This window comes from Canis lupus, chromosome 14, assembly GCF_048164855.1.
Source record: "Canis lupus baileyi chromosome 14, mCanLup2.hap1, whole genome shotgun sequence".
Lineage (NCBI taxonomy): Eukaryota > Metazoa > Chordata > Mammalia > Carnivora > Canidae > Canis > Canis lupus.
Window position 1 is genome coordinate 2,116,244 of NC_132851.1, and position 17,739 is coordinate 2,133,982.

The 17,739-nt window shown below is 42.3% G+C and overlaps 1 protein-coding gene across 8 annotated transcripts in view; it reads left to right on the plus strand.

Annotated features, from left to right (window-relative positions):
• The window catches only part of MATN2 (matrilin 2), a 146,239-nt gene extending 132,102 nt beyond the window's left edge, over window positions 1–14,137 (plus strand). For 5 of the 8 annotated variants that reach the window (XM_072773941.1, XM_072773945.1, XM_072773947.1 and 2 more), the window contains 7 exons: window positions 279–401; window positions 3,576–3,989; window positions 9,447–9,599; window positions 10,650–10,721; window positions 11,084–11,218; window positions 11,595–11,693; window positions 13,616–14,137. In XM_072773941.1, coding sequence (XP_072630042.1) covers window positions 279–401; window positions 3,576–3,989; window positions 9,447–9,599; window positions 10,650–10,721; window positions 11,084–11,218; window positions 11,595–11,693; window positions 13,616–13,671 — 1,052 coding nt within the window. In that variant the 3' untranslated portion in view covers window positions 13,672–14,137. The remainder of the gene's footprint in view (window positions 1–278; window positions 402–3,575; window positions 3,990–9,446; window positions 9,600–10,649; window positions 10,722–11,083; window positions 11,219–11,594; window positions 11,694–13,615) is intronic. The other 3 variants (XM_072773948.1, XM_072773946.1, XM_072773942.1) reach the window with 2 other exon arrangements.
• The last annotated feature ends 3,602 nt before the right edge of the window (window positions 14,138–17,739 follow it).

Genomic DNA, 17,739 nt, shown 5'->3' on the forward strand with positions numbered 1-17,739 from the left:
CATTAAATAATTCTAAAAATTAATAAGAAATACAGGATACCCAATCACCCATCTAACCATTCAGACCTGTGGGGGCTGGGGCTTTCTGAGAAGAGCTTCTCCCTTCCCACGCCCTATCCTGAGTATTAGAATGAAAAAAGGGCATATTATAGAGGAAGTTTAAACAGAAATGGTTTTTATAAAAATGGATTACTTCTGTGATCGTGACCTGATGTGACCATACAGTCTAGCTCATTCCTGCATGGATGAGGTTGCTCAACTCCCTACATTTCCCTCAGGGAAGGATGTCTGCAAATCGACCTACCACGGCTGTGAACACATTTGTGTTAATCATGGCAACTCCTACATCTGCAAATGCTCAGAGGGATTTGTTCTAGCTGAGGATGGAAAACGGTGCAAGAGTAAGTGATCTGAACTTGACTTTCTGCTTTAATTTGGTTTGGGAGCAATTGCTCTTTGGAATATTTTCAGGAAACAAATCCTTCACCTCTGCTTCTCCCATAATGGAGCTTAACTGAGGCACCTATGGAAAAACTTTTGGTTTTAATTGACAGTAAATTTGCTATCATCCAAAAGGCTGGAGTGATCTGAGGCTGAATGAGCATATCTAGATGAGAGATGTAAGATTTGTCCTCTGCTCTGTGCTGGGGAATTACATTCTGGGCTAAAATGAAGAGGAAGATAAAAAGAAAGAGAAAGATAGATCTAAGTTTAAACATTTAAAAAAGCCCTCTAAAGTAGCAGGAAAAAAAAGGAAAATTATTTTGTGAGCTCAGAGTAGAGAAGACCTTTCTAAACATGACATGAAACATACAAACCATTTTTTAAAAGAAAATGCATAGTGAGAGATTAAAACTGATATCTTTTTTTAAAACCTATTATCAGATCAAAAAGGTTGATGACTCCTCATGTTGACAAAGGTATATCGTAATGGCAGTTATAAACTTATCACTGTGTGTCTGAATCAGTACAACCATTAGAGAGCAGTTTGGTAATATTTTAAAGGCAGTTCCACTTCTATTTGTATTAGATAAATAGACATGCACACACATACATACATATACATATGTCCTTTTGTAGTGTTTAAATTCTGTTCCATGTGAATGCATTATTTTTTAGAAAAAAAATATTTTTAAAAAAAGGTAAGGACAAGCAAGATTTAGGAGGCAGCTTATACTTAGTACTTGTACTTAGGAAGTTCAGTACTATGTCAAGTGAAAAATAAAGGAAGAAACTGGGGAACTTTGTAGAAAAAGACTTGAGGAACCATTCCAATACCAAAGTGACAGTTACTTCTTTTGTGATTTATATGACACCCACAGGGAAAGAAAGAACAGTGGTCAGAAGCTATAGCTCAGCATGAGGACAAAGACACTGTCAGGGAAGCTGCGTGATTAGTTAAGATCATGAACTTTGGGTCAGACAGACCTGGACTTCAACCCCTATTCCTACTACCTGTGTGACCTTAGACAAATTATTTAACTTTTCTGAGTCTCAGTTTCTTCATCTATAATATGAGGAATAAACTTCAATAAAAAATATATATAATACGAAGAATAATGCTTCACAGAATCGCCATGAGTAATAAAGATCATGTATTTAAAGGTGCTTAGCCCAATGCTGGCACATACTAACTGCTCGAAAAATAATAGCTATTGTAATCATCCACAGCAGAGATGTCCAGAGGTGGGGGCGTTAATGGCGAGATGATCTCTCCATCATGAGAGGTGTTCAGATCCAGGCTGAATGGTTACTGGGTAGGGCTATCCTAAAGATGTAAGCAACAAGAGGGCTGTACTGGTCTTGTCTTTAAAGATCTTTAAGGTCTTGTCCAACCCTGGAATTCTGAAACTCTGTGAAAATTAAATTCTGAAGGCAAATCACTGCTCCATTGCAATCTCCTTAACTATGAAAGGAAAATGCTCAAATATGGTTGTAGCGACCCTCCTGCAAACAAGTAGCCAACCAAGGAGCCATCATTCTTCCTGGATCAGAGAGCACAAATCTGGGACTTCTTGCCCTTATGTTCTTCCCCTTTATCCAGCATTCTTACTTCCTGGAGAAGCCTTTTGTGCCTTTTGATGCATAGAGGCTGCAAGTACTGATTTTGTTCTGTAAGAAAAGAGTGTGTGGGGAAGACGACAAAAGAGACCTGCTCCTGGAAAATTATTCCAGTATTTCTACAATCTGCTGGAGAGCCATGTGCAGGCCGCCTGAGAGTCTTTTGTTGTTGTTGCTGATTCAAGAATAGGCTGTGAATGTAAATGAAGCCCTGAATTGGCCTTTTCTTCTTTCACTAATAAATGGTCAATAAGTTGAATAATAGGGATAAGCACTTAATGGGAAAAGAGAAGAATTCAACCCCCTAACCACACACACACACACACACACACACACACACACTAGCATATTATTTGGAGGCCACACACAGAAATAATTTTGCTTTTGTGTGTCCTTACTTGCTTATATTGTTGTGCTCGACTTCCAAATATTAGACAACTGCTTGATATGTGAAAGACAATGTTATAGTACATACTGTAGATCGTTTGAAGTGAGATCATTCATTTGGGATTTATGCAGCTCTAAATAACAAAAAGTCTGTCCATACCCAGATTCCCAGATTGCTTAAATATTCGCATAGAGCTTTCCTTTCGACCATTTGACTTGCCTGAAGAGCTTCCATACAGATAAAGAATTCACAGTGATGATTCATTTCTAAGCTTCAATGAGTTGATAGGGTAGTTACAGGTATGCTACCCCAACACCACCACCTCCTTCATTTATTCTGTCAACAAGCATTTACTGAACAACTATTGTGTGCCAGGAATGGGGGTACAGAAGTGAATAAGACATGGAACTTGCTGAGGAGGAACTGGCAGACCAGAGAGGCTGACACGTAATCAGGTAGCCAGTGTGCCATGTGGAGTACCGTACCGACTACACTGGACTGGAAACAACTTCATGTCAGGGATTTTGCCTTGGTCACTATTGCAATCCCACTGTGCCCGCTGCCTTGTGTGAAGTAGGTACTCAAGAAGCAAATTTTTGTTGAATAAATTAGTAGTTGCTAGGAGTACAGAGAATAACTAATCCAAGCGGCGTTACTAGGAAGGCTCTCTGGGAGAGATGACAGCTGAGCTGATTTAAGAATTTCCTGCTCTGCTCTGTGTCAGAATGCCAGCACTGGGGTAATGTCACCCTCCTGGAGTAGAGCTGCAGGAATCTGTGGGTGCTGTCAGACCCTACAGTGTACTCTACACACAGTCCCTCCCAGACTTGGCTGTCAGTGACACAGAGTACAGTGTGGACCTAGTTTCCCTGACAGTTTGTGTCACTCTGGTGGGTGATTTTGTTTGTGAAAAATGCTATTTTTATCAATTGAACAAGCCACTGAGAAAGGCAAATGTGAAAATTACTGTGGCTTGTGACTCTCCCCACCCCTCACGGAGTCCTGTGTATTACCTAAGGAAAGGGGCCTCTCCAGAGCGGCTCTGCCTCCAGCTGGAGCCTGCTTTTCTTGTACTCTGCCTGCGTCGTGATCACGTAACCATCTCCACTTTCTTTTCCTTCCTGAGGATGCACTGAAGGCCCGCTTGACCTGGTCTTTGTGATCGATGGGTCCAAGAGCCTCGGGGAAGAGAATTTCGAGATTGTGAAGCAGTTCGTCGCGGGCATTATAGATTCCTTGGCGGTTTCCCCCAAAGCCGCCCGAGTGGGGCTGCTGCAGTACTCCACGCAGGTCCGCACGGAGTTCACCCTGGGAGACTTCAGCTCGGCCAGAGACATGAAAAAAGCCGTGGCCCACATGAAGTACATGGGCAAGGGCTCTATGACGGGGCTGGCCCTGAAACACATGTTTGAGAGAAGTTTTAACCCAGTGGAAGGGGCCAGACCCGTGTCCCCCGGGGTGTCCAGAGTGGCCATCGTGTTCACGGACGGCCGGGCCCAGGACGACGTCTCCGCGTGGGCCCGCAGAGCCCGGGCCGGCGGTAAGAAGGGGCGGGCGGGCGCCGGGTTCCAGAGATGCTCCGCGGGGTCGGGCGCTGCGCGGGGTCCCAGCTGGGGAGCGGCCGCCTGCGGAGCCCCCCCCCCCCCGCCCCGGGGCATCCCGGGCGCGGCCGTGAGTCCTCCCCGCCCGGCAGGGCCCAAGCACCGCCGCTCGCTCTCGCCCTCGATGCCCCGAGGAGGCCGGTGCAGGGAGAGTCCTGCTCCGAGGGGCTTTCACCGATGGCGTTTTCTTTCTTAAACTAGTGCCTCAGGTGAACCCTCGGAAAGCACAACAGCCTTACGATAGCGAATGCCCTTGTGCTTGTAGGAGGCCAAGGCTAGCTTTTGAGAAAATCAAAACGCTGGAAGACATTATGACTAGGTTCTTCCTCCAGAAAGCAAAGCCTCTTCGAGCTTTCCTGACTCGTGTGTCGTGGTGGAGGGGGGACCTGGGAGTTACTTTAGTTGTGCATAGATGTAAAGTGCGACAGAGGAAAGTGGACCTCAGAAAAGGAAACCCAGGGACGCCCCGGGGGCTCAGCGGTGGAGCGGCTGCCTTGGGCCCAGGGCGTGATCCCACGGTGCCGGGATCGAGTCCCGCATGGGCCTCCCTGCATGGAGTCTGCTTCTCCTCCCTCTGCCTCTGTCTCTGCCTCTCTCTGTGTGTCTCTTGTGAATAAATAAATAAAATCTTTAAAAAGGGAGGGGGAGAAACCCAAAAGTCAGGATAGCTGGTAGAGCTAGAGTAAGGCAAAGTGACTGGATTTCTTGGGGAAATGAGAAAATTTGAGGTTTTAAAGCAGTTTGCTTGAAAGCTGCTTTTCAAGAATTGTGGAGGGCACATTGCTCTAGCGAGTCCTATAAGGAGGGGAACGGTGTACCGACAGGGCTTCGTCTCGGAGGTGATGCACCCAGTACCTAGACCAGGCCTGGCACATAGTAACTGTGACTAATACTTGCTGAGTAGATGAACAAGGACAGTGAAGTCCATTCCTCTTCACAGAAAGGCTGGCGCACTCTGACACTCTTTGTGAAGGCAGCTATTTTATTGGGATTGTGTACCTCACACTGACTTCTTTTTCTCTAGCCCAATAGAATAGTAGCCATGAAAAGTGTCCTGTTGTGAACCCTCTGAATGGACTGTAAAGCTGGCTGCTCAGACCCTGTTCCTCTGCTTTCCTAACTTGAGAACTCAGATCAAACCCATGAACCCCTCCAGCCTGCATTTTTAAAGTGTACTGAGGGAAATATCTTGTCTCCAAAGACCATGGTTATCCCTTTTATGTGTCTCATTGAGATCAGCCTACCTTACTCTTTTGCCTACTCAGATCCCCACCAATCACCCAAGGGCAGATCGTATGAGAAACTGTTATTTATTTGGTTCTAAAGTCAACAGAATTTGCTAAAGTGACATCCTCTGGATGAATTTAATTACTCCTATGCCTAGCTAATATTTTTTTCAAAAGATAAAATAGTAGTTATCCTTTTTAGGAAGTTTGTATCAAGTCACTGGGCTCCCAAATATGTTGAACTTGCCTATTCATCCAACACAGACTTACAGCAAGGCATAATTCTTGCCCCTTGGCTTAAGGAGCCATTTGTGTGTGTGTGTGTGTGTGTGTGTGTGTGTGTGTGTGTTTTAATTCAGCCTAATGAATTAGCCAGAACAAGATATCAGTCCTAAGAAATGTTGAAAATGGGAGTGAATTTAAGTTCTTACTGTGTTTTAGTTTCAAGCAAGGCATATAGGGAGTAAGTGAGTCTAATGACTTTTGTTTAGAAAAGCTTTTGGAATACAAACGATTTTAAAAACATATTATGAACAGCTATATGCCAATACATTAGGCAATCTAGAAGAAATGGATTCATTTCTGGAAAGCCACAAATTACCAAAACTGGAACAGGAAGAAATAGAAAACCTGAACAGGCCAATAACGAGGGAGGAAATTGAAGCAGTCATCAAAAACCTCCCAAGACAAAAAAGTCCAGGGCCAGATGGCTTCCCAGGGGAATTCTATCAAACGTTTAAAGAAGAAACCATACCTATTCTACTAAAGCTGTTTGGAAAGATAGAAAGAGATGGAGTACTTCCAAATTAGTTCTATGAGGCCAGCATCACCTTAATTCCAAAACCAGACAAAGACCCCACCAAAAAGGAGAATTACAGACCAATATCCCTAATGAACATGGATGCAAAAATTCTCAACAAGATACTAGTCAATAGGATACAACAATACATTAAGAAAATTATTCACCATGACCAAGTAGGATTTATCCCCGGGACACAAGGCTGGTTCAACACTCGTAAAACAATCAATGTGATTCATCATATCAGCAAGAGAAAAGCCAAGAACCATATGATCCTCTCAATAGATGCAGAGAAAGCATTTGACAAAATACAGCATCCATTCCTGGTCAAAACTCTTCAGAGTGTAGGGATAGAGGGAACATTCCTCAACATCTTAAAAGCCATCTACGAAAAGCCCACAGCAAATATCATTCTCAATGGGGGAAGCACTGGGAGTCTTTCCCCTAAGATCAGGAACAAGACAGGGATGTCCACTCTCACCACTGCTATTCAACATAGTACTGGAAGTCCTAGCCTCAGCAATCAGACAACAAAAAGACATTAAAGGCATTCAAATTGGCAAAGAAGAAGTCAAACTCTCCCTCTTCACCAATGACATGATACTCTACATAGAAAACCCAAAAGCCTCCACCCCAAGATTGCTAGAACTCATACAGCAATTTGGTAGCGTGGCAGGATACAAAACCAATGCCCAGAAATCAATGGCATTTCTATACACTAACAATGAGACTGAAGAAAGAGAAATTAAGGAGTCAATCCCATTTACAATTGCACCCAAAAGCATAAGATACCTAGGAATAAACCTAACCAAAGAGGTAAAGGATCTATACCCTAAAAACTACAGAATACTTCTGAAAGAAATTGAGGAAGACACAAAGAGATGGAAAAATATTCCATGCTCATGGACTGGCAGAATTAATATTGTGAAAATGTCAATGTTACCCAGGGCAATTTACATGTTAAATGCAATCCCTATCAAAATACCATGGACTTTCTTCAGAGAGTTGGAACAAATTATTTTAAGATTTGTGTGGAATCAGAAAAGACCCCGAATAGCCAGGGGGATTTTAAAAAAGAAAACCATATCTGGGGGCATCACAATGCCAGAGTTGAGGTTGTACTACAAAGCTGTGGTCATCAAAACAGTGTGGTACTGGACAAAAACAGACACATAGATCAATGGAACAGAATAGAGAATCCAGAAAGGACCCTGAACTTTATGGTCAACTAATATTCGATAAAGGAGGAAAGACTATCCACTGGAAGAAAGACCGTCTCTTCAATAAATGGTGCTGGGAAAATTGGACATCCACATGCAGAAGAATGAAACTGGACCACTCTCTTGCACCATACACAAAGATAAACTCAAAATGGATGAAAGATCTAAATGTGAGACAAGATTCCATCAAAATCCTAGAGGAGAACACAGGCAACACCCTTTTTGAACTCGGCCATAGTAACTTCTTGCAAGATACATCCACGAAGGCAAAAGAAACAAAAGCAAAAATGAACTATTGGGACTTCATCAAGATAAGAAGCTTTTGCACAGCAAAGGTTACAGTCAACAAAACTAAAAGACAACCTACAGAATGGGAGAAGATATTTGCAAATGACGTATCAGATAAAGGGCTAGTTTCCAAGATCTATAAAGAACTTATTAGGGCAGCCCCAGTGGCGCCCAGGGCGTGATCCTGGAGACCCTGGATCGAGTCACACGTCGGGCTCTCTGCATGGAGCCTGCTTCTCCCTCTGCCTGTGTCTCTGCCTCTCTTTCTCTCCCTGCATCTCTATGAATAAATAAATAAAATCTTAAAAAAAAAAAAACTTATTAAACTCAACAGCAAAGAAACAAACAATCCAATCATGAAATGGGCAAAAGACATGAACAGAAATCTCACAGAGGAAGACATAGACATGGCCAACATGCACATGAGAAAATGCTCTGCATCACTTGCCATCAGGGAAATACAAATCAAAACCACAATGAGATCCCACCTCACACCAGTGAGAATGGGGCAAATTAACAAGGCAGGAAACCACAAATGTTGGAGAGGATGCGGAGAAAAGGGAACCCTCTTGCTCTGTTGGTGGGAATGTGAACTGGTGCACCCACTCTGGAAAACTGTGTGGAGGTTCCTCAAAGAGTTAAAAATAGACCTGCCCTACGACCCAGCAATTGCACTGTTGGGGATTTACCCCAAAGATACAGATGCAGTGAAACGCCGGGACACCTGCACCCCGATGTTTCTAGCAGCAATGTCCACAATAGGCAAACTGTGGAAGGAGCCTCGGTGTCCATCGAAAGATGATGGATAAAGAAGATGTGGTTTATGTATACAATGGGATGTTACTCAGCCATTAGAAACGACAAATACCCACCATTTGCTTCAACGTGGATGGAACTGGAGGATATTATGCTGAGTGAAATAAGTCAATCGGAGAAGGACAAACATTATATGGTCTCATTCATTTGGGGAATATAAATAATAGTGAAAGGGAATAGAAGGGAAGGGAGAAGAAATGGGTAGGAAATATCAGAAAGGGAGACAGAACATGAGATACTCCTAACTCTGGGAAACGAACTAGGGGTGGTGGAAGGGAGGAGGGCAGGGGGTGGGGGTGAATGGGTGACGGGCACTGAGGGGGGCACTTGACGGGATGAGCACTGGGTGTTATTCTGTATGTTGGCAAATTGAACACCAATAAAAAATAAATTTATTATTAAAAAAAGAAAAAGAAAAGCTTTTGGAGTAATTTTATATCCCTGTTGAAATCTAAGGTTGGTACTTTGGCTTATTCTTTCTTTCTGACTTGGGGGATTCTCAGTGGTCTGCAGATTTTCCTTTTCAGCTTAGCACCTCCTCATAGTCCTTCCAAGAGGTCCTTCTCCCCCACCCCCTATCATTAAAAGGTCCTATCCTAAAAAAAATAAATAAAATAAAATAAAATAAAATAAAATAAAAGGTCCTATCCTATATACCCTTAAGAAGTAGAAACTAGATTAAAAGGTCATAATTTGACCTGCTTCTTAGAATTTTCCCAGAAGAGATTCCCATTTAGTAAGTCATAAGATAGTACTCCTTTCTCCTTTATCCCCAAGGCTAATTCAGGGAAAAGTTGAAGATTTGGCTGAGCAACAGGTTGGTGGTCTAGAAGCCTTCCCTAGAAGCCTCACCTTCCTCTTTCTTGGAACCCCCTCTTTGGTTCATAGGGCCAAAGTAAAAATGGTAGAGAGATAAAGGGAGGTTGACGTGGATCCCTCAAGTCACAGCATGGAATATCAACCTGGCTTTGGGTGCGGGGCACACAACCTCCAGGCCCTGGGAATGCAGCTCTAACTACCTTGTTCTTCATTTGCTCTGCAATTTAGGCATAACTATGTATGCTGTCGGGGTAGGAAAAGCTATTGAGGAAGAGCTACAAGAGATTGCCTCTGAGCCCACAGACAAGCATCTCTTCTATGCCGAAGACTTCAGCACAATGGGAGAGATAAGTGAAAAACTAAAGAAGGGTATATGTGAAGGTACTGTGGCCTGACCTCTGGCCGAGCTCCTCACACAGGGCAGCACGAGCCCTTGGCTGAGAAATTCCCAACCTATTCCTCCCAAGTGCTTGACAAAGTGCCTCCCTGGTGTTCAGGGCCAGTAATGCCTGGAAACACTAAGCACAAAAATGGAACCAGGAAGAGAGAAGACCAAATTAGCAGCTAGCACTGCGTGAGCACTAGTTCTGTACTGAGCGATGTGATCAATGTTTTGATAGACCAGCATACTTAATCCTCACAAAACCCCTATAGAAGCGATCATTTAACTAGGTTTACACACATCACAGAGCTGAGGCACAGTTTCAGGAGATGCCTGTAATTGGAGTGGAAAGGGAGTGGGGAGGGTAGTCCTTTCAAATGTGAAGAATGCCTTCTTGCAAGTACTTCTATTTACAGAACACAAGACTGCCCTGTAGAATCTAGATTGTTCTGTCCGAGAGCTCTCTTTGCTAATCTGCACTACACTCACTGTGCCAGGAGGCTCACTTAGAGCAGTTCTCCCCCAACACCTGACCTCCCTCCTCTCCTCCCTGTTCAGTCACCAATCAAATCTCAAGCCAAGTGCTGTGTTTTACTTCTCTAAAGGAAAGAACAATGAGCCTGAGGCGGGAGGAGAAGGGGATGCAGAGGGAAGGCCTTTCAAATTTCCAAAAGGGAGGGGGTAAGATTTCACCTCTAGGCTGTTTCCTTCAAGCTGAAATGCCTGGTAGAGCTACTGCTACGGAGCAGCAGCTTAGTCCTTGGTCCACTGGAACTTTTTTCCCACCCTCCCTCCTGGACATGACATTTTTGGGGCTATTGTTAAGTAAGATGCATTGAAGCAGTCTAGATTTCGTGTACAAGAGAACGTCCCTAGTGTGGTCTTGGATTACTCTAGAAACCAGTTGCTTTTTGAAGCAGTGTTAACCAAATAAAACCAAAACACCCTGGGTGACAGACAGCAGGTAGGTGGGGAGCTGGGATGAGCTTCTGAAAGAACACAAGCATGCAGACAATTGTCACTCTCTTTGGTCATCTTTTTCCTCTCAGCTCTGGAAGACTCTGATGGAAGTCAGGACTCCCCAGCAGGGGAACTGCCAAAGAGGGTCCACCAGCCAACAGGTAAAATTCTAAAAAGCCAACAGGTAAATTTTTTAAAAGCAGTGTTTCTAGAACCTTTGGTGGATGCTTCCACCATGGTTTCCCCCAGACAAAAATCATTCAGAAGTGAAACTCAGTAAGATTTGGATTATGTCAACTATGGCTTTTTTTCCTCGGTCACACAGGAAACCCGTACTCTACACTTTAAGCCATATTTGGTAATAGCCCCTCTCAACTGACAGTCTTTTGCCTCAGTATGTCCCAAAGCAAAGCTGTGTACCACGTGCTAGGAATACCAAGTACCTTACTCTGACCGCTGATGGCTGTGTTATAACCACAACCGTGTTAGGCAGGTTTGACTTCAGTTTTCTTTCTCTTTACAGAATCTGAGCCAGTCACCATAAATATCCGAGACCTACTTTCCTGTTCTAATTTTGCAGTGCAACACCGGTATCTGTTTGAAGAAGACAGTGTTTCACGGTCCACACAAAAACTTTTTCATTCAACAAAATCTTCAGGTAATTCCCAAAACAGTATTGCTGTCAGGTGATTCCATATCAGCCTCTTAGCTGGTCAACAGACTTACCCACAAGGAGCAAAGGAAAGGAGGCAGTAGGAAATAGAACAGGGGAGAAGAGTAGGGCCTAAGTGAAATGAGAACGAGAAGAATTAACTGAAAGACACTGGGGTAGCCTCCCATGTAGTCCACACTCGTGGCAGCTGTCAGTGTTGGAAGCCCATGCAGCCCTTTCCTGGTATTTACTGGGTCTGGCTGCATGGAAAAGTTGAACATTTCTTTCATTTTGGTTTCTGCTGATTCAGTCCTATTATTATGCATCTGGGAAGTCTGGTGGGTTATAGAGGTGAGTGAATACTTTCCATGTGCTTTCTCAGGAAGTCCTTTGGAAGAAAAACACGATCAGTGCAAATGTGAAAATCTTATAATGTTCCAGAACCTTGCGAATGAAGAAGTGAGAAAGTTAACACAACGCTATATCCTTTTCTAACACGATGCTTGTGTGTGACGTAAAGAATTTCACCAAACTTCACAAATATTGTCTGTGGGTATATATTAAATGAAGTCATTTTCATAATGTCAAGAAGAGTGAACTCCCAGAAAGGAGTTTCTTCTTAAGCAGCCTGCTAGGTGTTTGAGGGCCAAGAGCAAACCAAGCTTCGTGGCAAGAGTCAAGCACTCAGTTGCTATCTGCTATTCCAGGGATCTAGCAGTGAGGCCAGCTAGCCAGCCAGCCAGCCAGCCAGCATGCAAAGAGAAAATAGACTTAAAATTTAACTCCCCTCAAAAACCAAAACAAACAAAAAAATTTAACTCCCTTTCTGCTGAGAGGAAAAGCAGGACATGTACCAGGTCTGATGTGCATCAAAGGTTCAGTAAGTCTAGGCAAAGAATGTAGAATGAAGAAGTTTCAAACTCCGTCAAAATTCCAAACCTTTCCTTTGGCCCCAAGCCACATTACAGCCACTGTGGTAAGTGTGTAGTTTCTTTTTTTCTTTTTTAAGATTTTTATTTATTTATTCCTGAGAATACACAGAGAGGAGAGAGAGAGGCAGAGACACAGGCAGAGGGAGAAGCAAGCTCCATGCAGGGAGCCTGACGTGGGACTCGATCCCGGGTCTCCAGGATCATGCCCTGGGCTGAAGGCGGCGCTAAACCGCTGAGACACCAGGCTGCCCGTGTGTAGTTTCTAGAAAACTGGAGTTTTTTTGTTTGGCGACAGAGATCTTTCATATCAGCACTCTAAGATGAAACATTCTATCAAGGGGGCAGCAGAACCCAATGATTCATTAAATCAATTATTACACATAAAAGGAATGCTTTGAGATAATGGAGAAATGAGGATTCAGTGTTTTTATATTGCCAGCTGTTCTGAACTTAAAATTACAGTAAGCTTACTAAAGCTGGCTCATCTCTATCTCAGCATGCATCAACTAGCCTATAGGCAAAAGGTTGAATTCTGAACCCTCTCTGTGCCAATGGGGTTATATAATAAGGAACAAATGTAGCAATTCCCTTTCTGAAAGCTGGAAATACGCTCCCCTAAGAGAATCTGACAGTGGTTAATGTAGGTGATGAATCCAGGCTCATTCTGCCAACAAGGGGACAGGTGGAGGGTATTAAGGAACTTACATGAAAACACATGCTTGTTCTAATGCCCCCTCCTCTCCCTTTCCCCACCCTGCTACTCAGCAGGGTCTACTTCTCAAAACTAAGGAAGTTATATATAAAAGAACATAGGTCAGAAGTCTTCAAGGCTGCTACCCTTTGGCCATATCTGGGATCAGGGTTTAAAGTCCCTAATCTCTCTTCTCTTGTGACATCATCTCTTACTCAGACTGAATCCTTCTCTTCACTACATTCCCAACATTATCACTTCTGGGTCCCAAAGGTGCATTATGGCAAACTAATTTACAGGCAACACAAGTATGAGTAGAATCTGAAAGACTTAAGAGTTTTGGGGTGCCTGAGTGGCTCAGTCCGTTGAACCTCCAGTCTGTGATTTTGGCTCAGATCAAGATCTGAGGGTTGTGAGACCGAGTCCCATGTCAGGCTCTGCGCTGAGGGTAGATTTTGCGTGGGATTCTCCACCTCCCCACCCCTGCTCCTCCCCTACCCGCACATGGTCTCTCTCAAAAAAAAAAACAACCCACATTTTTAACTGAATTATTTGGCTTTGATATTAAAAAGTATTTAACCTGAGATTTATAGTCTTGATAACATATGTTAAATGGCTTACTATAAACCTTCAAGTCAGTTTAAAAATTTTTCAAAAAGGGAAAAAGCCAAAGGCTTGTATTTTTCAGTACAAATTTTTATATAACTAAATCAAAAAGTTTTATTTGAATGCAAATAAAAATAGGCAATTCAGATTCCTCTTCCTTAATTAGAGATTTACTAGAAGAAATGACACAAAGAATGGAAGCCCTGGAAAATCGCCTGAGATACAGATGAAGATTTGAAATGTTCTACATACTTGTACATCATTCTATCAAGGGTTACAGTGAAAGCAGTTTGGAGCGTCAGTGCTCAAGCTGTGATTAAGTCTATAAAGTTGTAAAGTAAAACATAACTAGTACTGATAGCTAGTTTGCTATAGAACAAAGAGCACGTCCTTCAGAATCCTAAAAATGAGATTATAAAGTGAGAACAAATAAGCTATGCAAAATACTCTAACATATTGTGGACATGATTTGCTTTTGCCTTGTCCCATCTTCGAGTGTTGTGATCGCATTTGACTCAAAATATTTTTGTTTGCAGTCTTCTGTAGAACACTGGCCATAAGAAAAGCTATTTTTTTGTATTGGATTTTTACCTTGATGTATGTATATGGATGTATGCATAAAATCGTAATACATATGCACTCGTATAACAAATTGATTTTTTAATACAATATTAAAATTCACTTCAGAGAATGGTATTCTGTGTAAAATTTCTAGTTTAACTTTACATACAAGGTGTGTGTATATGGGCAACGGTAAGTATGCATTTGAAAAAAAAAATGTTGAACCTTGCTGGCAATCAGGAAAATGCAGGTTAAAACAATCAGCTTGGCAAAAATTAGTATGTCTGACTAGTGTTGGCAAGGATGAAGAAAATGAGGTTCTTGTACACAACTAGTGAGAATGCAAATGGGCATGCTCTTTGGATTATGTGTCAATACCTAATAAAACTGAAAATGCACAAAACTTGCACTCCAGCAACTGCACTCACAGGCATCTAACTAGAGGACTTGAACACATAGGAGGCCTGTACAAGAACGTTACTCAAGTTTATAAGTCACAAAATGAAAATAGCCTAATCATCCGAAAGGAAACTGATAAAATTGTTGTTTGGTTCCTACCTCAGGCATACCATATATTTAAAAGGAATGCACTAGATATACATGTACACATAATAAAACTCAAAAACAAATATGAATTTTAAAAAGCCAAAGGTAGGGGCTCCTGGGTGGCTTGTTTGGGTGTCTGGGTCTTGATTTCGGCTTGGTTCATGGATCTTGGGGTCCTGGGATGAGAACTTGTGTGGCTCCGAGCTCAGGGAAAGTCTGCTTGGGGATTCATTCTCCCTCCTGACTGCCATGAATGGTCTCTAATAAATCTTAAACAAAAAAAAATGAAGACTCCCAAAATGACATCCTTCCCATGGAAGTTACTGTATTTGAGGCCAAATGGTGCTTTTTAAACAGAACACCTTCAGTATGCTTATGTTTAAATATTTCAAGGTGAGTGTTTTTTATCAGAATGTCCTCCCGAAAGCCAGTGATGAGTGGGAAGAGCATTTCCTAAGTGTCAATCTTACCTGAAAATCATCTGATTCTCTCCAAATATAAAAGTTGTGATTCAAAGTACTAAACTTTCAGTTTGTATTTGTATTGGAGTCCTCTAGTTGATCATGAACAGGTTTTGACTAGGAAGTACTGATTTGGGTTGGCACCCCTTCAGAGACAGACTCCCAGCTCAGGCATTGCCTCCTTGGCTCAAGCATCCTTTGCTTTCTGTTGAATCTCAGCTCCCTCTAGTGGCTCTAGACTGCACCTTCCCTTTCATCTTGGGGAGGAAAATGCCTTCATAGGAAACAAAGGCCTCCAATCAATCCATATTTACCTATTAATCCAAGATACTTTGAAGTCTATGATCTGAAACATTTTTCCATTTTCCTTGTTTTGCTATCTGTAGGTCTCAGGTTTTACATCCAGGTTTATTTTGGTGACCTTCATAAACCATGATTTCTTCATCTATCATATGGGACTAATAGTACTCTCACTGGACTGTCAAGAGGATTAAATGGGTTAACATGTACATTACTTAGTAAAGTATCATTTTTAATACTCAATTATTAGCTATTATGTTTTTATTTTTCAGAAGCCCATAATATCTGACACAAAAATGGTAATTTATATATATATTGAGTGAATGAATGCTTTGCTTACCTTATCTAAGGGAAATACTTTGGCAGATTCCATGCCTAAATTCTCTTTTGAAGCAAACAGGAGGTAGTAAATTATAGTAAATGTACAGGATGTTCAAGACCTACCATCAACAAGATGAAGATGAAATTCTGGTCTAGAAGGTCACAAGCATATTAATGAGAATTAAGTAAATGCTTAAAACCTAAAAGTCATAATTCACCCTGGTGTTTAAACTCTTAAGTGATATAAAGTTGAAAATGTTGAGTGTCTGTTCTCTAGGACCTTAGTATAGTAAGAAACAGGTGCGATTAATGCCATAAAAAAGGTTCTTATGTTAACTCAGAGGCACTCAATCTAGACTCAAGAGGATGTTGGGGTAGGCCTGGAAAAGGAGAGGAAGAAGCCAGATGCCACTGCAGATAGAGGGAGCACAAGTGTTAAGGAGCAGCTGGAAATAAGATTTGCAAAGAACTGTTTTCCACGAAGCAGATCTTTCAGAAGGCCCAACTAATTGCATTCATGACCAGTCTAGAGTTTGGTTTCTTTTCTCTGTACCTTTTGCCCCTGCCACCATAGGATACCGATTGCAATGAATACATTTCACAATAATCAGCCTCTTCTTTGGGACATTTCTATCTCTAGACCTAACCAGTAGCTCAGTACTCGAGTATGGAATAAATCCAACTGGCTGGAATTCCCTGCAATCCCATGCATATTAGAGCTTCCCAGCCAAACACATTACTTTGATTATAATCAGAAAAATAACATTTAAAAATACCAACTCAGACCTTCCCACATCTTCCTGGCCAGTGGTTATTTTCTCTAATTCTGGCAGCATTTTAATGGCACTTCATCACAGCTGTCCCAAGCCAGAATGAGTGAGAGGTTTCCCATCTACTAGCTTTATTTTTTTTGTATATATTTTTTATTGGAGTTCGATTTACCAACATACAGCATAACACCCAGTGCTCATCCCATCAAGTGCCCTCCTCAGTGCCCGTCACCCAGTCACCCCAACCCCCCGTCTACTAGCTTTAAACTCCTTTTCTCTGAACTTTAAAATCTAAATGCCTTTCTTGAAGAATGGGGAGTACACAAAAAGCACATATAGGGCACCTGGGTGGCTCAGTGGTTGAGCATCTGCCTTTGGCTCAGGTCATGATTCCGGGGTCCTAGGATTGAGTCCCGCATCAGGCTCCCCTGCAGGGAGCCTGATTCTCTCTTTGCCTACATCTTTGTCTCTCTTGAATAAATAATAAAACCTTTAAAAACAAATAAGCACATGTAAAGAAAAGGCAAAAACTGAATGAACTTATAGCATATTAAAACTACAATGAAGCCCCCAGAAATCACAAATTATTTCCTATAAGCCATCATTCCAAAATGCCTGCAGGAAGAAGTCCTGAATCAGAACCATTACAAAGAAATGAGAACTGCAATATTGTATTGTTCAGGGACCACCCCTTAAGAAATTTTTTTTTAAGTTTTTTTTTTTTTTTTTTTAATTTATTTATGATAGTCACAGAGAGAGAGAGAGAGAGAGAGAGGCAGAGACATAGGCAGAGGGAGATGCAGGCTCCATGCACCGGGAGCCCGATGTGGGATTCGATCCCGGGTCTCCAGGATCGCGCCCTGGGCCAAAGGCAGGCGCTAAACCGCTGCACCACCCAGGGATCCCAAGAAATTAAATTATAACTAGTCAACCTGGAGTCAAACCAATCCCAATAACCCAAACCACTGAAAACTCCATTTGAAAGGCAAAACTTATCAAGTACAAAATAAGCACATAATGTCCTTAACCCAAAGACAAATATTTCTAGCAACTATGGAACAGACTAATATCATCAGTAGTGTGATGTGACCAAGTAATTCAAGGACAGATTTCAAACATTTTAAACCACATTGGCGGAATGCCTGGGTGGCTCAGTGGTTAAGCAGGTCTGGTCTGCCTTCGGCTCAGGGCATGATCCTGGAGTTCTGGGATGGAGTCCCACATTGGGCTCCCTGCATGGAGCCTGCTTCTCCCTCTGCGGGTCTCTGCCTGTCTCTCATGAATGAATCAATAATCTTAAAAAAAAAAAAAAAAAAGCCACATTGGGCACACCAGTCTG